At 34.8% G+C, this 22,865-nt stretch overlaps 1 protein-coding gene across 3 annotated transcripts in view; it reads right to left on the minus strand.

The window, feature by feature from the left end:
* Positions 1-18,550, minus strand: part of LOC110817255 (tRNA synthetase class I (I, L, M and V) family protein) — a 55,872-nt gene extending 37,322 nt beyond the window's left edge. For 2 of the 3 annotated variants that reach the window (XR_015817046.1, XM_088213420.1), the window contains exons 1-10: positions 17,900-18,550; positions 17,757-17,822; positions 17,519-17,662; positions 17,193-17,401; positions 16,788-16,953; positions 14,934-15,047; positions 12,588-12,685; positions 12,392-12,470; positions 9,004-9,162; positions 8,173-8,262 (exon numbers count right to left, since the gene is read on the minus strand). Coding sequence is in view for 2 of the 3 variants with exons in the window: in XM_088213420.1 (XP_088069546.1) it covers positions 8,173-8,262; positions 9,004-9,162; positions 12,392-12,470; positions 12,588-12,685; positions 14,934-15,047; positions 16,788-16,953; positions 17,193-17,401; positions 17,519-17,662; positions 17,757-17,822; positions 17,900-18,433 (1,659 nt within the window). In the remaining variant the exon portion in view is untranslated. The remainder of the gene's footprint in view (positions 1-8,172; positions 8,263-9,003; positions 9,163-12,391; positions 12,471-12,587; positions 12,686-14,933; positions 15,048-16,787; positions 16,954-17,192; positions 17,402-17,518; positions 17,663-17,756; positions 17,823-17,899) is intronic. The other variant, XM_088213419.1, reaches the window with a different exon arrangement.
* Positions 18,551-22,865: the final 4,315 nt, after the last annotated feature.

The following is a 22,865-nucleotide window of genomic DNA, read 5'->3' on the forward strand; positions in this document are numbered from 1 at the left end:
GACCATATTTGATATTTAGAGGTAAAAAGAGGTTGATACTAAAAATCTGTTAATTCTAGAGAAACTAAGACTATCCCTAAAATTTGACCAAGTCCACCTAAGCCTACAAAGTGGTAGATCAACCAAATCTAGTATGTCCATAGTTTTAACTCTTCCACACAAGGCCTTGAGAAATTCTCTCTCAACCCTTCATGAGAATTAGGAACCTTATTAAAATCACCACCAAGCACCCAAGAAAAATCTCATATGTCCCTGCACTTTTTAAAATCCTCTAAAACCACTCCCACTCCTTACCCTCCCCTTTCTCGTATGCCCCTGTGGACACACATCTTCTTTAGATGACCTATTAATTAAGTACACATGATAGCCTTCAATTTCCATCACTCATCCATTCCACATCACTATAAATTCCCCCCTCCAGTCCCAATAGCAAGCAAAACCTTCCAACCCATCTCCCAATAATGTGTTGATACGTTTTTAAGATTGATGCCATTTTAGTTTCTTGGAGGCAACCACGTCTCTCTTCCACCTTGATAAGCACCTTTAAATTATCTCCATTTTTTAGATTTATTCAACCCTCCCAACATTCCATGAGATAATATTCCCAATCATAGCAATTCAATAATCGCCCCATCCTTACTTCCATTCGCTCCTCTACCAGTCTTTTCAATAATTTATGGATAAACAAAATCTTCCCAATTTTCTACCCCTATCAACCTCTTGTTTCTTCTTCGTCAATAACTTTGTCATTCTGCTGTTAGGAAATCGTGAATGAATTATTATAAGAGGATTTTTAGTATAGGAAATCAAGGGTAATAATCAGATCCTAAAGTTTAAGAGATTGGCTTATTAACCCCAGATTCTTTCCTAATCTTATGTAACAGAAAATGTATATACATATATATATATATCTATAGTGAAGGAAAAAACCTGTACATATACAAAAAAATAATAATACAAGGTTGCTCAGTATTTTTCATGGTATAAGAGCCGTAAGGCTAGGATTTCTGGAAAAACTAGGGCAACTTACAGCCGACCATCATTGCAATTCCAACCTTAATTGGTGGTTTCTCTCTCAGCCTTCATTGCTGAACTTCGGTCGGCTTCTCTCTCAGCCTTAATCGTTGGTTTCTCTCTCAACCTTCATTGCTGAACTTTGACACTTACCCTTATTATTCTTTACTATTGTCCGATCATATTTAGTCATGACGGATACCACATCTTCGGCTCAAGCACCTTCGATAGTTGAGGATGAACAGACTGCCCGTGCCACAACAGAGCTTCAGAATATTCAGGCAGTGTATAGATTAAATGGAAAAAATTATTTGAAGAGGTCTCAATTGGTTCGAACCTCTTTGAAAAGAAAAGGAAAGTTAGGTCATTTACTAGAGCAGGGACCGAAAACCGGAACTGCCAATGCAGAAGCATGGGAGGTAGAAGATTCAATGATTATGTCTTGATTATGAAATTTCATGACGCTGGAAATTAGTGACACATGCATGTTTCTGTCAACAGCAAAGACAATCCGGGATACTCTCTACCAAACATATTCAAAGGTCAAAGATACAGCTCTCATATATGATATCAAGATCAAGACAATAGGGGCAAAACAAGGGTCGAAAACTGTGCCCGAATATGCCAATGTTCATCAGTGGCAAGAACTGGATCATTACAGAACAAAGGATCTAAACTGCAGCAAGTGCGCAGTAGCCATCAATAGATAATTCTGCCCTATTATGCTCTAAGTCACAATGGCTAACACTTGACATAACGGCTGTAGACAAGTCTAACCAATCGAGTGCTCACAAAGATCGTGATGAGATGTGGTGCACATACTGTAAGAAACCACAACATACCAAGGAACGATGCTAGAAATTACATGGAAAACCCTCCACAAACAGCCTTGAATGGAGACAGGAAGGAGGACAATTAGCACCAAGCCAGAGACAAGCTTATATGTCCACTCAAGATTCAACTCAAGTCTTTGGAGGACTTAGTATGGACGAAATTGAAAAACTTTAAAGCTTGTTAGGAACTGTGGAAATATCTACACCAAAGTCCAGTCCTCAGACATCAACTCAAGGTATGTATTCATTGACACTTTCAAGTAACACTCTAATATCTCTTGGATTGAATGTTTTATGTAATGAGTTTAGGAATGCCTGAATCCTTGATTCTGGTGCCAGTGACCATATGACTCATAGCTCTAGCTAGTTTAAGACCTATAAACTTTGCCCAAGCAACCAAAAAATTGGAGTTGCTGATGGTTATACAATCACAGTAGCTAGAGTAAGAGATGTTCAACTCACCCTAGAACTAATACTTCAAAATATTCTCCATGTTCCTCAACTTTCAACAAATTTGATTTCCATACAAAAACTTACCCGTGATCTAACTGGTTGTGTTATATTCAATGCTTCCTATTGTGAATTTCAAGACCAGGAGTCAAGGAAGAGGATTGGACTTGTTAAAGAGCATAATGGACTCTATTACCTAAATACACCAAGTCAACTAGAATTGAACAAACCAGCTTTGTTTTCGGTGTTTTCTTCTTCCAATACAGATGTTATTTGGCTACATTATAGGCATCTAGGTCATGTGTCCTTTTCTGCATTGAAAATAATGTTCCTACCTTGTTCAAGGGTTTGGATGTTCAATCTTTCCATTGTGATATTTGTGAGCATGCGAAACACACTCGTGTACCTTTTCCAATCAGTAATAATAGATCATCATCTCGCTTCTTTTGGTACATAGTGACATTTGGGATCCACTATTCCAAGTATCTCAGGACATAGATGGTTTGTGAGTTTTATTAATGATTGTACAAGGGTCTCCTTGATATACTTGCTCAAAAATAAATCTTATGTGAGTTGTATCTTTCCCACCTTTCATTCAATGATTCAAAACCAATTTGGTACAAAAATAAAGAGTATTCGATCAGACAATGCTCGTGATTATTTCAACCAATTTTTTACTCCCTATTTTCAAAATGAGGGGATTATATATGAATCATCCTGCATTACCACTCCACAACAAAATGGAGTGGCAAAAAGGAAAAACCGACATCTTCTTGAGTGTACTAGAGCTTTATTATTCCAACAAAATGTACCAAAATCCTTTTGGAGAGAAGCTGTCCTCACATCAGTCTATGTCATAAATAGAATTCCTTTCACAGTCTTAAGATTTAAAAGTCTACTCGAAATCTTATCTTAATCCTACCCTGACATTAGAAAATCATTCAATCTTACTCCTCGAGTATTCGGGTGCACTTCCTTTGTTCACATTCATAGACATAACAGAGGGAAACTAGATCCTAGAGCTATTAAGTGTGTCTTCGTGGGATACTCCTCAACTCAAAAGGGTTATAAATGTTATCATCCTCCTAATAAGAAGCTCTATGTCTCAGCTGATGCTACTTTTATTGAAAATAAACCATATTTTTTTACTTCTTATCTTCGGAGGGAGTTGCCTATACTTGAAGATAAGGAGTTAAGTTTGCGACCACTAGAAATGCCCTCACCCGAGTCACATAGATCACAAAATGGGCCTTTAGCTTCAATGTCTCCTTCACAATTACAGTCTAAATAGCCACAAGAAAACCAAGAACCACATGACTGCAAGGCAGGATCAATTCACTGAACAGACTCCCGAAAATGAGGTAACAATCTGTGAACCAAATCTAACTATACCACAAGTAGATTCTCTTTCCAACAGTGATCAACCTAACCTTAATCTGAATCTGCTTATAGCCTTGAGAAAACAAACCCGAGAATGCACAAAAAGGCCAATATCACATGTCTCAATTTGTGACTTTTCAGAAATTCTCTCCAAGCCATCAAAGTTTTCTCTCAACCCTAAACACAATTCCTATTCCTAACTAATTGTCTAAAGCATTATCAAAGAGAGAATGGAGACTTGTTATGGAGACAGAAATGGAGAACAAGTCAGAAATGGATGCATTACAAAAGAATGAAACTTGGGAATTAGTTGATTTATCTAAAGGTAAGAAACTAGTGGGCTGTAAGTGGGCGTTTATAGTAAAATTTAAGGCGGATGGATCTCTAGAACGCTATAAGGCAAGGCCGGTTGCTAAGGGATATACTCAAACATATGGGGTGCATTACCAAGAAACATTTGCTCCAATAGCAAAGATGAACACGGTGAGAATTTTGTTATCTATGGCTATGAACTTTGACTGGGAATTATAACAATATGATGTGAAGAATGTTTTCCTTCATGAAGAGCTAGAAGAAGAGATTTATATGAGCCTCCCACCAGAGTTCAATGGTGCTAATGATCACAAGGTTTGCCGATTAAAAATGATATTATATGGGTTGAAACAATCACCTCGCACTTAGTTTGGACGGTTTGCCAAGGTAATGCTAGCTAATGGATACAAACAAAGTCAAGGAGATTATACACTTTTCATCAAACATTCGATTTCAGGGGGAATCACGATATTAATAGTGTATGTAGACAACATCATAGTGACAGGAAATGATGAGGTCGAAAAGAAAGTCTTGAAGGAGTGTCTAGCCAAAGAATTTGAAATAAAAGATTTACGAAAGTTAAAATATTTTCTTGGGATTGAAGTAGCTTGATTTAGATAAGGAAATTTTATCTTTCAACAAAAATATGTTACAAATATACTCAAGAAGACAGGAACGATGGCTAGCAAACCGATTGGAACTCCCATTGAATAGAATCACAGACTAGGTGAAACTCTTGGAGACAAAACAATGGATAGAGAGATATATCAACGGCTTGTTGGAAAACTCATTTACATTGCCCATACTTCGCCAGACATAGACTACTCGGTTAGCATCATTAGTCAGTTTATGCATGATCCTAGAGAAGTTCATCTATAGGCAGCCTATCAAGTCCTTTATTACTTAAAAGCACATCCTGGCAAAGAAATTCTATTCAAGAAAGCATCAAACATTGACCTTGCAGTATACACAGATGTTGATTTGGCAGGATCAACAGTTGATAGACGATCAACCACGAGCTACTATACATTCCTTGGAGGGAACTTAATTTCCTAAAGAAGCAAAAAACAGAGTGTAGTAACAAGGTCAAGTGCAGAAGCTAAGTTTAGAGATATGGCAGCAGGAGCATGTGAATTAATATTTGGTCAAAATTATTTTAGAAGACCTGAAAATTCAATGGAGCAGACTTATGAGACTATATTGTGATAACAAGTCAGCTATAAGCATTGCCCACAATCCTGTGCAACATAACCGCATGAAACACATCGAGATAGACAGACATTTTATTAAAGAAAAGTTAGATAGTGGTCTGATTTATACACCATATGTTCCTACAGGGCGTCAGCTAGCAAATGTAATGACAAAAGGTTTATTTAATAATATATTTCATGAGAACATTAATAAACTGGGAATGGTGGACCTTTATTCACCAGCTTGAGGGGGAGTGTAGGAAATTGCGGATGAATTATTATAGGAGGATTTTTAGAATAACAAATCAAGAGTAATAATCAGATCCTAAAGTTTAGGAGATTGGCTAATTAACCCTAGATTCTTTCCTAATCTTATGTAACAGAAAATGTATATATATATATATAGTGAAGGGAATAGCCTGTACATATACAGAAAAATAATAATACAAGGTTGCTCAGTATTTTTCACCTGCCACAATTCCTCTCCCTTTTTTTGTCTTCTATATCTGAAAAAAGCTCTAGGAGTTGGTCTGCGAACCCCTTAAAACTAACTAATACAACATTTGTTGACTCTCTGAATATTGTTTAACACTTATTTTGATACGTCACATCTCACCTCTCATTGATTCACTATAGTCATCTTACCTCTCACTCACCCTTTCTAGACTGTTCTTCAGCCCTCCTGCTTCATCAAATTTTACAATCTAGAGGAGCCACTTGCTCCAATATTCTCTCCTCACAGCCTAAACAACTTGGAACTCCCCCTCTCTCAAGTCAGATTTCCCCTCTCCTTGAAACTGGTCCAACTCTTCATTCAATTTTTGCAATGCCATCAAATAGCACTCCCCACAATAGTCCTCTTTTTCCCCTTCATCAAAGCTAGTTATAAGGGGCTCTGAATGAAGGCTTTTTCCAGCCTTCATTGATCATGATTCTAATTCTGGCACTGGCACATGCTTGCTACACCACTGTTCCCCTCTCCCTCTGCCAGAGTTTCGTCTGCAACAGAATGCCTTTTCCTTTTTCCGCAGGCAAAGGGTTTTTTTGTGGTTAGGCCAAGTTTGATGCACAAATAAGCTTGTTCTATCGTTCTTAAAACCAAACTTCAAGCCCGCTTGTGTTGGCCTGACGTGAGATAGGTTTTTAAATTTTAAGGAAAAAAAAAGCATGATCCATTTTAGTATAGAGTCTCTTCTTTTTAACCCGATAAACAATATTAGCCACCAATTCTGCGAACGTCTTCGCCTTTTCCCCCATAAGCACCACCTCCCACTTGATCTTTAACTTCATATTGTATCTGGGACAGCACCAGTTGCCCATAACCGCTAGCAATGGCCTCTGTATTCTTCCTCTTCAAAACCCGTGCAAGAAACCTCCACATTTCTTTTCCTCGGAGGTGTGAAAACAGTACCAAACAACTCGCCAACTACCTTTGCCATCCTCCACAAGCCATTAGCTTCCATACCCTCAAGGATATAAATCTTCATCCTTTTCTCTTGCGGCCTTTTAGTAATGGCAAGGTACCTACCACTTTTGTTTACTCTTAATTCCAACCACAAGATATGTTTACTACCCATCATACTCCGAACCCGTGAAGCCTCTCCTATTTCCAAGAAGAATTGTGAAAATGAGCCTGAGCACCCACTTTGTCTCCTTCTCAAAGAACATCAATCGAGTTCCCAAGGAGTAGAGTCCATGAGAAGAGAGAGACAGAGATAGAGAGAGATTGAGAGCAGTTTGTGGGTTGTTTGGCAGGGATAGGAGAGTCCATGAAAAAGGGGAGAGAGAGAGAGAGAGAAAGAGAAAGTTAATGTGTATTTGTTTTTAGCCAAAATAATCTATGATAATGCTACAACTTTCTAAATCCTACTAAATATCAAATTCGTAATGAAGTAAAACCCTCCTATCTGTTACAGCCAATAACATGGATGAAAATATGGAGCATTAACAAGTCCGGGGAAGGACTTTTGGACAGCAAGCAAAAAACACTGACCCTTTCGCTGTTCGGATTGGGTTTAGATGTCTTTTACTTTGGACTTTCCATTGTTCAGTTATTTAAATAACTGTTAGAATCCTAGGCTAATACGACCATTGTAGTTAGCTACTGAAAAACAATGAACTAAAATCATAGTTTATTAAATCCTAGATTTCAGGAAGATGTTACCCGTCTTCCAATTTATTTGTGCTCAGATCATATTTTTCAGTTATTTAGAAAAATGTTAGAATTCTGGCTAGTTAATAAAGCTAGTTAGCTACTGATAAACAATGAACTAATACCATGGTTAAACAAATCCTAGGTTGTAGGCATAAGTTTGCAACACTTCTCTATTTATTTGCACTCAGATTTTAGCAATAAACAGATTGGAATGATTTCTCCAAAAATCTTATACAGTACTAAGTCTAAGAGAACCATAGGTCACACAATGAGAGAAATCTGCAAAACGAGCTGCCAGCTTGCTTTAAAATTTCAACCTAAGCTGACCTATGACCTGATCCCAAAACCAAAACCAGAACTTTATATATGAAAAACAATTTACATCTACTCATTCTATTTTATAATCAAAATTTATTAATGACACCACGCAAATACCCAGGAAAAGCTGATATAATTAATTTAGTTATGATTTTATACCAGTATATAACCTACATATGAAGAAAAAAATGAAAAAGAAAAACAACGTGAAATTAACATTATATATTTTTTTTATGAATCAAATATCCTAAAAAACAACGTGAAATTAACATTATATATTTATTTTTTATGAATCAAATATCTTAAACCTCACTCATAAAGAAAAAACAAAAACAAAAAGAGAGGGCCCTGAAGGAAGTTAACTAGGTTTTCGAACAGACATGCTAGAAGAACATTATCACAAAAGCGCATATTATGTTTTTAAGTTTTTAATACTGCGAAATAAAAAAAAAAATTATACCAAAATTTTAACCAATGGACAGCCCATGCTATCATATCAGCCAAAGTTCAGGCATCTTACATCATCAACTCGTCGGAGAACACCAAATTCAGGACCACGGCTAGACGGGATTGTGATATGATCAATATTGTGACGATGCAGATCAAACACCTATAAAATGGTACAATAGCAGTGAGCAATGAAGATAATGAAAATAACTCATGGAGTCTCATTTCTTCATAACAGCAGAAAGATCAACAGAAATTCAAATAGTTAAAATGCAGGTTTTTAAGTAACTAGTATATAACAACTAATTTATCACATTAAGGCTCCAAAAGAGAGAAAAGGACAAGAGTTTAGATTGCCAATTGAATTACCAGCACCAATCAAGGTTAAACCGCTGACATTCAATGAAAAGAAAAGAAGAGAAAATCTTATCAAGAACACGAGAATATGGCAACTATCATAGTATTAGCAAGAAATCCTTTACAAAGACAAATTTTCTGAATGCAAGTAGTAGAATATAATGAGAAGTTTCCTCCTAACACTGAAACAACTGACAAAGCACCTTCACTTTTTTTGCTCATAGGAGGCTTGTAGTGCCTCCTTTCCTTAACGCTCAAACCCATGTACATCATCAGTTACATGTGTTGGTCAATGCAAATACAACATTGAACAATAGAACCATAATTACATGTACCAGCGTAAGGACTCAGAACAGGTGGTACCTCTTCTCCCTCTCATTAAGCTCGAATCACAGTTCTACCTTTCCTTAAACCACCAGATCTGGTGGTTTTCCCAATGGAAAGAACACTCATATTTTTCATAAAATAGATAGAGAGAGAGACATGCAGACACAACCATATTTGCACCCAAAAGAAAGTCACATAGGGGAAGAGGACTGAGAGAGACCTTAACACCAGAAAGCATTTCAAGTTTGCCAATTGAATCCATAACAATTATTTCCTCCCCATCCTCACTGATCCATATGGGAATAGGAGTGCCCCAGAATCTACTTCTACTGATAGCCCAGTCCCGTGCATTTTCCAGCCAATTATGGAAGCGTTTATCCTGCAAGACATCAACAAAGAAACACTTAATTTCCCAAAGACAGAGCATCTAAGATATACATAGAGAAAAAGTGAAAACAGTATGTAAGTAATTTAAAATAAATTTAGGGTAGGCTTGGAAGAAATGAATTGTTTTTGTAGAGTTTATTTGGAAAACCCACTTTTGTAAAGTTAGTTTCATTTAGAATGTGCCCTAAATGATTTTGTGAAAATAGGTACCAAAATAAATAAACTAATTTCTCTTTTAAGCTATCATAATTCATTTCCAAATCCTATCAATTTTGATGGAATTGGAAATGCATTGTTTTACTTCAAATCAGAATTTATTTGAAATAAATTTTTAAGTTTAAACAAAGATATTTATGTTTCCAAATGAATTCCAAAAAAATAATCCATTTACTCCTTTCATACCCTCAACCCATTTTAACCATTTTCTTGTAATTAGTACGAGAAATAGGAACTTTCTAGAAAAAGCACATGAGATAGGAAATAAGTTGAAATAAGAATTTGAACTACATGAATCAAAACCCGTTTCCGCCACAAAAATGTTCAGGAAATAAATCAGATGCCACTTGTATGAAAACAAAACAGGGGCTCCTCTAGAGCTTCAAGCTCCTCTTCTGTATTTGTTCAATAGCATGAACATTAATTATGAGAAGAAATATAAGTAGATTAATAGCCTGAAAATGCTACACATTTGACTGTCAACTGAAAGTCCCACAAGGGCACATCTCAATATAATAATTTTAGAGATAGATACCTCTCAGTTAAAGGATCATCTTTTCTCTAACATATTTAAGTTACATGTAGAAGTTGAAAATGAGAAAAGGTTAGCACAATGATAGTGACAATCTGGAAAAAGTTTCAAAACAACAAAATTGACATAAAAAAACTTAATCATATTATTGATAATTGAATCAACTTGGCTTGTTGATGTAGCACAGCAAATTAAGGTCCAGAAAGAGAGGGAAAAATTCAAGAAAATAAGAAAGATGAATCCAATCCACAACCACAGGAATCCAATGGCATTCATTGACAGGCGCCACAAGCCTGAAATTGGTTGTCACAACCACAATCACAAAGCTGTTACACACTCAATTCAATAAGAAAAAATCAATTAGTTATACTTATAAACAGTACCCATATACTTAGTTATATATCTGATCTGACTAGAGTTCTTAAATAGAGAACAATAACAAACTAAGACTTACTACTAAATAAGAACTAAAACCTCAATCAAGTATAAAAAACTTGCTAAAATATAATAGCTATAAGAATTATGGTGTAACTCCTATATTAGAAAACACTAAGCTAGATGGCCCATACCACCATTTCTTAACCTTTACATATCGCTCTCACTTGATCCTCGATCCTTGCATGTTCCAAACTATGACTCCACTAGTCATTTAGCATTAAGGGAAGCAACAGCTTCACCTGCTAAGGATTCTCTAGCCACCTTGGCAACTATCTCATAGTTGATAAATTATTAAATATCCCTTACTATCTATTCCTTTATCCCCCTTTTAAACTTCAAATCCCCACCTCTATCTAAACCAAGGCACTTAGTGAATTGCCTTCTTCAAATGTCCCAAAAAAACTCAAAAAACTGCATTTCCAAACCCTGGAAACTAACACCAAACAATTACGAACATTTTTGACACTATATGAACCCATTTTGATTCAAAAATCAAAACCAAACAACTATTGGCTCCATTTGAACACCTAACCCATTCTAACTAGTCATCACAGTCAACGTTCCCCAAACCCGCATCAAAGTTTATCAACTTTTCCCTGTACTACCTAGCCCAAGGGAATTGGAGAATCTCCATATCCCATACAAAAGAAAGAGGGAAGTGAGAAAAGATGAAAAAGCTCAAATTGGACCAAGTCACCTTTTCTCACTTCCTAACACCATAATTTGATATTTGGATCTGTCAGAGGAATACACTTGTGAGTCTTTTTTTGGATACCTCATTAGACACCACACCTCTAGCCAATTTCATACTAGTAAAGTGTTTTAAAAGTATCAGTTCCACCAAAAGTAAAGGTATTTATGTGGATAGTCATGCATCAAAGACTCAATACTAATGAGATGCTATAAAACCAACTCTCGCACCACGCCCTATCTCCATACATCAATGTAACATGGTTTGGAGGATGAGAAACACACTCCAATTTGTTTCTCCATTGTCAGATTTCTTGGAAAATGTAACGAGAACGTTGAATCTCTTTGGCATTAAGTGGGTCACACCTTCAATAGTTGAGAGCTTTTAGGTGTCTACACTAAGAGTGACGAGTAACCAAAGCAAAACCTTTGTGGTGATGGCTATCTTTGCTAGTTTGTGGACGATGTCTTGCACAAAATTGAAAAAAGTTTTTAGACTGATGTACGTAATTCTATTAACAATGGAAGAGAATGACTTTCTTGACATTATTATGGGTCAAGGAGAATGGAAAATTCTCGAACCTATCTATTTTCAACCTCCATCAAAATTGGAAGATTATTATTTTTTACCCTAAGATCTTGCATTCCTTCTATTATATATCTTTACGATTTTTTGCCCATTATAGACTGTAACATCTGGAGGATATCTTTCCCTCCTCTCATTGTATTTTCCTCCTCTTATCTTAAGAAATTTTCTTCTTTTGTCCAGAAAAAAAGCTTAGCAAGTCACATTTTCCAAATAAGATGAAAATAAGAAATACTAATTCTAATATGAATAGATAAACTAAATACTAAAAGAATAAACTCCTAAAATTACTAAAATTATAATAGACTTCTAATAGCAAAATAGTTTTATATTTTAAAAAAATTATAATTTCTAGTATATTTAGGAAATCTACACCAAACTCATAATAAACAGAAAAGTTGATTTCCCATGGATTATTGGATGTCCAAGGCAAAATTAACCAGCATGTCATAAAATTTAATCTGCATAATAATAAGAAATGTCAACACCTACAACTAAACTTTGATTTTTGAGCTTAGAACTAAAGCTGATAGGTACACCATTGGGAAGGTGAATTTTATTTTCATTGTGATTTGAAATCCATCTCATTTTCCTCTTCTCCCAATAGGAGATGCGTTACTTAATGAAATTTATTATACATGGTGTATGACCTTCGTGTCATCTACAAAATGATACACATAAAGAAACACTGAATTATGAACTTATCCCCGCCACTACTCAAAGAGAAAGAGAAGTATCCCATGGAGAAACATGTCTAACCTTCACATATTCAGGCACCCAATAGGTTTGCTTGTTGTTTTCTAACAATTGTTCTTTCAGTTTTTCCACCCGAACAAACCTAAAAGGTTTTAAAGAAATGAGTACCAAAAGAAACTCTGAAGGATTCAACAAATTGATTCTAATAGAACCTCAAAACTAGACTTTACTAAAGTATAGGCATCATAAAGAGACATACCAACTAGGAACTGCTCTGTAAATAAGAGGAGTGTCAGATCTCCAACAGAAGGGATAAGAATGTGTAAAGCTTCCAGACTTCACAAGCCTGCCTTTTGCCTGAGAAAATATAGAGCATTTAGAAATAGATCAAAATATTGAAGTAAATAAAGAGGGGCATGGAGAAATTAAATTGAGAAAACATTAAATAAGAAATTGAATTTTATCCTTTCGTTTGCTACAATAATAATGAAAATGGAAAAAGTTGAAGCAATAGCCAAAAACCAACACCTTGCTAAACCAAAACATAAGGCCAACAATTGGAATCACTTGTGATAAATTTGAAATGGGAAACTATAATAATGAAGTTAATTAGTAATAACATATCATGTAAATCAATAGAACATGATATTTGCAGACTACATATTTTTACTTGTAATAGCAATAGCATTAAACCAAAACCTTTGTGAACCAAAACATAGGCTGAATAAATGTACTCACTTGTAATATATTTTTTAAAACGGAAACTATATGAATGAAGTCAAGCAAAACTGCCTATTAAGTATCTAGGCATTCCTTTGGGCACCAAGTACAAGGACAGGAGTTTATGAGCACCAGTTATCAGCAAACTTAAGAAACGATTGGTGGGTTAGAAGAAGAATCTTTTATTCAAAAGGGGTAGGCTCACCCTCACCAAGAGTACTCTATCAAACCTACCAATAGATTATTTGTCTCTATTAACCATACCTGTCAAAGTTGCCAAGAGACTGGAGACAATTTAGAACTGTTTCTTATGGGCAGATATAGAGGATTGTAGGAAATATCACGTAGTGAAATGGAGTGAGGTGAAGCTTCCTTTTGAGAAGGGGGATTGGAGGTGAAATCTTTTGTTGAGATGAATCCTTAGTGGATTTGGAGGTACATGAGCAATGAGAATCTCTCATGGAAGAAGGTGGTTGATGCTCGATGGGGTCAAGGTGACGAGGGTTGTTTCATATTGAGTTGGGGAGGTCATATGGGATAAGTCTTTGGAAGAATATTTGGGCTAGGAAACAACTCGCTCGTGATTGTGTTGACTGGAAAGTGGGTAGAGGGAACAAAGTTCTTTTTTGGCATGATTGTTGGTTGGGGGAGGAGCACGTAAAGGACCGATTCCTACAGATTTATGCAATTGCTCAGTGGAAGAATATGAGGGTGATTGATGCAGTTGGGAGGTTTACTCTAGCAAGGAATGGTCGATTACTGTGACAAGAAATTTGAATGACTAGGAAGTGGAGGAATACGAGGGTTTATTACATCTCCTAACCCATGCTCATCTGAATCCAAGAAGCGACCAACTGGTTTGAACAAGAATGGCTCCTCCATGGTGAGATTGCTTTATAAGTTTCTAGCTACTGAGGGGATGCACTGACCAACCTGTAAGTTTCTAACCACAGTGGGGACCTTGGGGTCATTGTAGAAATACTGATCGACCTGTAAATTTTTTCTATATAGGCGGTACCCCCATGGTACCTTTACTTAATATACTTTTTACTTTTTATCTCAAAAAAAAACTACTAGAGGGAATACAGGGGGGGCAGATTGTCCCAACCAAGTATGTTTGGAAAACAAATGTTTCACCTAGAATTACGTTCTTTGCTTGGGAAGTTGGAAGATAATGTATTTTAACCATTGATAAGTTGATGAGGGGAGGTAGAGTTGATAAGTTGATGAGGGGAGGTAGAGTTGAGGTCAACAGATGCTATTTATGTAAGTAAACTATGGAAACATGCAATCACTTCTTTGGCGTCCAGTGATCTATAGCTTGTGATGTATGGTTTATTGTTAACTCAAAATTCCTTGAGTTATTGTGGGGTCAGTCCAGGATGAGTTATGGGTTTGAGGAGACTTATGTAAAAAGAAAAAATTTACTAAAATCATTCATTTGACCTTAGTTTGGGTCATTTAGAAAGAAAGAAATAGTAAAGCTTTTGAGGGAGTAGAAAATAATATCCATAAATTAAGGCATAGATAGTTTTGCTATTTTGGGTATAGCTTGTTGGGTCATGATTTACATAGGGTGGAGGATTTTGGGTATATAATTGATATAATGACTAACTTGTAAAATATTTTACAAATGGGTGGTACCCCCTTGATATCTTGATTTTTTAATACTTTTGCTACAGTTACATTCAAAAAATAAAAGTCAGGTAAAGATAAGATCATTTGAATAAGCGGAGATAAAACCAGTTCTTTTTTTTTCTTTGAAATAAGGTAGAGATAAGCCCATTTCAATAAACACAACATGATGTTTTCATAGTACATATCCTTATCTAAATAATAATCTCATCGAGACAAACAAGACAAAAAGATTGGGTCGTGTTTTCACCTTCACAGCTTCAATTATATCCTTGTCGGCATCCTTGACATAGCAACTACTAAAGTCAGTAATTTTCCCAGTAAATAAGCCATCATCATCCACTGCTACAATCAGATTTTCGCCCTGTATGAAAAAAATAAATGAGACAAAGCAACTTTGTAATGATAAACATACAAGTTTTCTGGAGAGCTCCAAATATATGCATAGAACAGCAGCGATAACATATTTCCATAGAATACAAAGTACTATTATTCAAAAGGGTACATATGAGCATCAACAGCAAAAAGGAAATATGAGGTCTAAAAGCATTTTTTAAGGAAAAATAATAGAAATAACAAGTTTCTAGAACAAGTATGATAGAATATGAACAAAGACTAAGGGAAAGAAGGGGCCATCACAATCAACAAACTAAATAATTTTTTAGAGGAAAAGTGACATACAGATATAAACACTGCACTAAAAGGTGCCACCCGTCCAGAAAGCTTTACAAGTCAGTGAAAACATCAATTACTTGCTCAAGACCCTCCAAAAAAATAACAGAATGACCTCTAACAAAAGACCTACTGTTTGGACCTCTTAACCATAGCTCTTCTAAAAAGTAAAACCGAGTCCTCACAGGCTCTATTATCCCTTTCCTTCCAAATAGCCCACATGCTAACTAGGGAGTCAGTCCATATGTCTTTGATTGTGGTTCTCCCTCCAAATGTCATGCCAAAACCAAAACCAAACCCCACTCAGCATAAGGACGAGAGCGGTGCACCAACAGCTGTATGGAAAAGGGCAGTGCGACAGAAGATGGCCAGGAGTCTAGTTGTAGCTTCTGTAGACAAATAATACCCATTAAACGAAGATAATCTCTGTCCTTTGAAGATTGTCAATTGTGTGGACCCACGCAACAGAAGCCATTTTAGGGCATGCATTGAACTTCTTCAAAACAATCCTCGAGGAGGGGGTGGGGTGGGGAGGGGAAGTTAGCTTAGATGGATCTGCCCTGAGGAAGAGGGGATTAGAAAGATATCATTGTTCAAGAGCCCGTAGCTTCTAAAACCCACGTTAGCTTACTATCCCCTAAACACTAGTACTAGATCAAGAGAGGTGCTAAAGCAAACCAATTCATGTAGAAACAATTTTGTCACAGCAAAAAAGATTTACTCCCCTGGATCACGAGTACAGTCACAACTACAATTTTTTTGCATGTAGAAGCAATTCATGTTCTACTTTCCTTAGTTCAGCAGTTCAAGCATTGTTTTTGTTCTAATAAGGGCTAAATTTATCAACTCCATTTGTAGAGTTGACTCCTAAAGACATGAAAAGTCTCCTTTCATTCAATACGGCTTTCTACAAACATATATATATATCTATAAATGAGATCAGAGCAAGACATTTAACCTTCTACAACCAAAAAAATACTAAACTATGATTAATGGTTACCGTGAATTATTAAGGATATTTCAATAAATATATATAGTAACAACTGTAATATATACAAGACACTAAATAGTAGATGCAAGGTCATGTAACAAATTAACTTAAACATATAGGTGTCCAAATGCCCCACTTCCTTCAACTAAAAGTATCACAGATGACTTATCATAAACAAATTGGAATGTATTTTGGAAATAAAGATTAGAGTACTGGGAAGCAATTTTAAGAGCTTAAATAATGAACCCTTGAATTAAAGCATCACAATTCTTAACCTCTTAATGTTAACATCAAACTAATATAAGCCCAGAAGAAAATAGTTGTAACAAAAAATCCAAAAGAAAACTTGCACAGAAAACTATAAGCTAGACAGATAGTTCTCAATCCTCCTAGTTCAGGCAACATAGAACATCGAAAGTTGAAAAGTGTCCTCGAGCAGACCTTACTAATTATCTGATTTTCAAGGCAAACACGATAATCATCTTCACCAAATGCAGGGGCACAATGAACAATTCCCGTACCACTATCATCAGTGACATAATTGTCTGCAATAACTCTAAATGCTGTGTCTGAAAGCTCCTTGAAATAATCAAATAATGGTTCATACCTGCAGAACATATTCGTTCTTAGAATTTTCAAGACTTCCAGACAGTGATACTTAAAAAAGTATGCAATTAAAACATCCAACGAAGTTTAGAACTATTAGAATTCAACAAGAAAATCTTTTAAAAACATTAATCAGAGCAAATTTGTCATAGCGGAGCCATCTTATAAAGCATTAATCCGGGAAAATATGTATTATATTAAACAATTTATATGTTATTTAATAATCATAAAACTACTAACTTCTTTCCAACTAGTGAAGCCCCAGAGACTTTTTCCAGCAACTCATAGGAATCGGCTTCTCCAGTTTTTCCACCTTTAGACTTGGTATTTGATTTCTTGGTGTCACCAGCAGGTCCATTAGCAGCATTTAATTTTGGCTTATCGGTGGGAAGTGCAGACAACCGAGATTCAGCAACCACATAAACTTTTCTTGAGTACTTGTTTCTAACCTGGGATTTACATCAGATATATTAAAATCACATAGACGGTTCCTGGCATTTCGTTTTGACAAATCACATTTAAAGAAAACAGAGCTCCACTCCAAGAAAATGTGCTAGATGACTAACTTTTACGTAGACAAAATTCTCATTGACACAGAGGGCAAGATTACTAGGAAGGGTCCATGGGGTGGTTGTCCAAGCCACAAAAGCTGCATTGTCTGGATCCCCAACAATGGGAAAAGCCACCATTATTTCAGGGTCAGGGACATCCTGTCTCACTCAGTCCAAGAGTGTTAGAAATAATATATATTTCTTAAATGCCATATACAAACTAGATCCTAAAACACAAGAATAAGAAATAGACCTTGTAATTCTGACCAGCTTCGAAATTAGACAGTGGAGTCTTGCAACCAGTGCTATAAGGCATCACCTGCAAAACCAATTTAAGTAACAGACCAGCAGCAAAAGATCAAGAAGAGAGTTAAAAAACGAAAATAGAGAAGCAACCTTGAAGCCTCTGTATACAAGTCCCTTGCCATAAAGCTGGGAAAAAACCCACCAAACACTCTCCATAAAGCTCAAGTCCATTGTCTTGTAATCGTTCTTAAAATCAATCCACCTCCCCGTCCTAGTAATGACCTTCTCCCACTCCTCAACATACCTTGTAACAATGCTCCTGCACTCCTCGTTATAAACACCGATCCCCATCTTCAGGACATCATCTCTCTTCTTGACACCCAGCTTCCTGTCAATCTCATTTTCAACAGGCAATCCATGGCAGTCCCAACCGAAGCGCCGGGTGACGTGATGACCTCTCATGGTCTGGTAGCGGGTGACAACGTCCTTGATGGTCCCAGCCAAGATGTGGCCATAGTGCGGGAGGCCGGTGGCGAAGGGCGGTCCATCGTAGAATACGTACTCAGGTTGGTTCTCGGTGCGTTTCAATTGAGTCTTGAAGGCGTCAATTTGGGACCAGAACTCAAGAATCCTTTCCTCCTGGTTAGGAAAAGAGAAATCCTTGCCCTCACACACATCTTCCATGGCTGAAGTGTGAGGCGGCGAGCTTTTCTGTTTTGAAACAGGAACACGAGACGGAGGTTTAAGGAGTGTTGGAACTGGGGAAAGGAAAATGAATTGCCTAAATAGAAACTATATAAAACGAGCAACACATTCTAACCTTAATAAATAAAAGGTTCAATAGAAAATATAGAGAATTAATTTTTTTACTTACAAAAAAATTGAAACATAAGGGTGAGTGTGTAATGGCAAAGGGGGCTAATGTCGACTCGTTTCACTACTTTGTTTTAACTTGGTGTAAATACCAATTTAAAATTCGGTCAAATTTATAATAAATAATTTTGACTATGAAATAAAAGTTAAAACTAAAAATTTTAAAGTTCTATTTGTTTGCACTTATTTCAGTATCATCATAATTGTTTTATGTTATATGTATCATCCTTATTAATTATTAATTAAAAAATAACAATAACAAAAATAAAAAAGTGAGAGAAAAATGAGGAAAAAAAAAATAAAAAATAATTACAAAAACAAAAACAAAAAAATAAGAAAAAAGAAATGAGAGGAAAGAGACAAATAAAAGAAAATGTCCAAATCTCTTCGGCCCTTGATTTGTTTGAGTCTAGTGAATCCAAACTCATTTCAACATATGTGTAAACCTATAACTTTTTGTTTCAACCCAAATGCAATTAAAAATAGCCTACTTAACCAGAAGCTTAAGTCTTAAAGCTAAGTCAATCCAACTTCTATAAGAGCCAAAACGATGTCTATTTGATCGTAATACAAAAGGGTCATCTTAATATTTTTTAAGAAAATCTTATTAAATGAAGAAAGAGGATGAGTAGAAGCTTTGAAGCAACCATTCAATGAATAGAAGAACATGAGAAGATTACCCCGAGGGATTGTGAGAAAAGGGATTTTAGAGTAAGTTTTCAACCCCCTCGCGTGAACTTATGCACCAAAGAGAAAGAAGAAAAGCAAATTGAATTTCGTGAAAACAAAGAAAGTAAAGATACACCAGCGATATTTCGATCGTGAAAGAGATTGAAAACGATAATGAAAAGAGAAAAAATGAAGATTTAAAATAATTTCTCATCTAACTATGGTGTGTTATCCAAGGAAGAAAAAAGAAGTGAGGGCTTTGAAATAAAGTAATTGAGGCCATTGAAGACCACGATTAAGGTTAACCTAACTGAGAGAAAGGCTTGGGATTTGTAAGCTATTTAGGTTTTTCAAGGTTGAATAGACAGGAAGATTTTAAGAGAGAAATAAGATGTCTTGGTTTTTTCTATAAAAACTTGAAAAGTATGTCAACAAAAAGAAAGGAAAAAATATTCTTAGCATATAGATAATATGTTTTTTAAGCTTTAACATGAGAAAAAAGAAATTAAAATAGGATATAGCAAAAAATTATAGAAAAATCTCATCATTATTGAGTCAAAACTTATACTATTTTTGAGTTGTACTTACACTTCTATTATCTATTCATTTGAGAGAGTTACTCTTTAATTTTAAATTATAAATTTATTGGATTTATAAAAAATGTTGAAGAAATCTCTTAGGTGATTTTTAAGTGAGAAAACTCCTTAAATAGTAAGTTACACATTGTAGACAACTAAATTGTGTAAGAGTTTTGAGTATGGAAGTCCTTTAATCAGTGAATTGGATACCAAAATCAAATAGTTTGTATAAGTATTGTTTAAGATAGTGAAAAATCTCAAGCAAAAAGTTTAAGAAGAGAATATAGGCATATGTGCATAGTCGAAGCTTTACAAATCGTGTTAGCATTTTTTTCTTTTTTATTTATTAATATTTATTATATTTGACTTTTTTTTAATGTTAACAAATTTGATTGCATAATTGATTTACTTTTGAACTTTTAAGATTATTATAAAAAAAGAAAAAATTTAAAAGCTCAATTCATACCTATTGTTTAATATTGTTTATGTAAGCATTTAGAGTAAATATCTCAATACAAACAAATTTAGGTAAAGAATAATTCGAAAAATAGATTCTTGTTGTTTAATGAACACAACTATTACAGGGCTAGATAAGTCATGTACTACGAGATTCATAGAGTCCTCTTAGAAGACTCGTGCATCCCCTCTAAGAATATAGGAGATCAAGTAGTACTTAAAAGAGAAAATGAGTGAGATGGGAATGATGGGAAAAAAGTCCAATTAAACTTTAATGCTACAAATTCTTATATTGTGAATTGAATGAGTTTAATAAAATATTTATATGTGAATCCCCTTTAAGAATATAGGAGTGTAAGAAAAATTGATGTGCAAGTTAATTTACCCAATTTCATTAAATTCAACACATCTTAAGAAAAATAGAAAATTAAAGTTATATATCATTCAAAGATGATGCAACCATAACATAATTGAAAGATCCCATAGATAAAATCGTTAATTCTTTAACTCACTTCTTCTCTCTATTTAACTATTATGCACATGAATTTTAGAAATTTAGATGATAGAAGCATAATATGAAAGAGAAATTTGTGCTTCTTTTATAGATAAGATAAGAGGGCAATGCATATTTATGATTATTGAATGTGTTGATAACTATTTTTCTATAATAATTATTACATTTCAATTCTCATACTATATAATAATTATATTTTATTTTGAGGCTACCTACTCCATTAAGGTATATTTTCCTTTCTAATGATTATTTGTTATTTAGATATACATTTAGTTGGCTCCAACCGCTATAAATGGATGAGAAAAATAAAATGTTAGGTTAGTGGGTCATCCACTTAAATCACTTGTATTAACATTCTCCCACTTGGTCCATTAAACTGATTATGAAAATTATAATAATATATATACATTTTATACAAAAATATATTTGTTAAAACATGATCGCGACAAAATAAGCCAATAACACTGAAATAACTTATATTAAAAATGTGAATTATAACACTTTAATGTCATATTTTCTTCTATGTATCACACATTAATAACTCTTACTAATTCAATCCATAATGTCAAAGCAATTCCTATAGTTTGTCTTGTCAAAACATTTCTTGTTAATTAAATACTAAAATTGTACACCCATAATTAAAAAAATAAGAAAGAACATAAAAACCTTTAATGCATAAAATGTCAACTACAAAACTACTAAAATATCCATCGTCATATACATTATGGATTACTTAAAATAACCATCCTTATAATATATTCCGTATATGTCTTTGGAGACAGTCATTTAGTTAATGGATCGACAATTATAAGTGTAGTATTAATATTTTCAATTAAAACTTATTTCTAGACTATTTATCTAACAACTAAGTGCTTTAAGTACATGTATTTTGGATCAACTGAAATATTTGTCATTCTTAGAGAAGAAAATAGTTGTGGTATTATCACAAAATATTCTCAGTGACTTGGCAATAGAATCGATAACACCAAGCCTTATGATGAAATTTTACAACCATAAAAACATGACTTGAGGCTTCAAAACATGTTATAAACTCGACCTCCATTGTAGATGAGACAATAATAAACTACTTTGCACTCTTTTATGAGATTGCCTCATTTGCTAGCATAAAGCCAAAACCTAAAATAGACTTTAAGCTATCAAGACAATTGTGACATGCCAAATGCTAATTAAGGCATAAGGGTGCGAAATATAGAAACAGATTACAAGTGTATGATAAAATTATATGCAGTAGAGTAAATCATTATAAATCTCTAACCAAAATATATGAGTTGCAATTACACATATACATAACTAAGGTCAGAAATGGCAAAATACAAAATATCAAGATGTTAAAAATACAAAAGGGCCACTCCAATCATTATGCGATTAGACTCATCAGAGTGCGGGATAAGTCATGCACTCAAGGGTTGTAGATCCACGGGATTTTTATAGACTTCAATGGGTAGGCCAGCGATCAGTTCCTCACTATCTTCCTCATCTCGGGGGAAGGTATGAAAAATGTGAGTTTCATACACTCAGTAAAATAGTATTTAAATAACATCATAAGATTTTAAAAGGTGAATAATTATATCTTAAATACTTACCATTAGGTCATATCAGCGTCCTATCTTACTTTATGAAAATAATTTTATTTATTAAAGGAAACATCATGTCATAATCATAACAATCAAAATCAAACATCACACTTGACAATAGAGAAAATCAAATGAATCATAAAATGCTCATATTTTCATGTCATGCTTCGTAAAGTCGTTTCAACTTCCATCTTAGAGGGAAGATACGAATTTTCGACTACCCATGTGGAATGACCAAATCAAATACAGATAATGACAATTTGTTCAGACATATTTCTGGCTTGCCAAACCATGATACGATCTATGATCATGGTCGTACCAACTACTATGGTCCTATTAGATATTCTATAATCACGATAGTATTTAGCAAAATATGATTCCTAACAGATATTTGCATCACTACTCTCGTTAGAGGGTACACCGTCATCCAC

Source organism: Carica papaya, chromosome 2 (genome assembly GCF_054855325.1).
Source record: "Carica papaya isolate Zhongbai chromosome 2, ASM5485532v1, whole genome shotgun sequence".
In the NCBI taxonomy this organism is placed as follows: Eukaryota; Viridiplantae; Streptophyta; class Magnoliopsida; order Brassicales; family Caricaceae; genus Carica; species Carica papaya.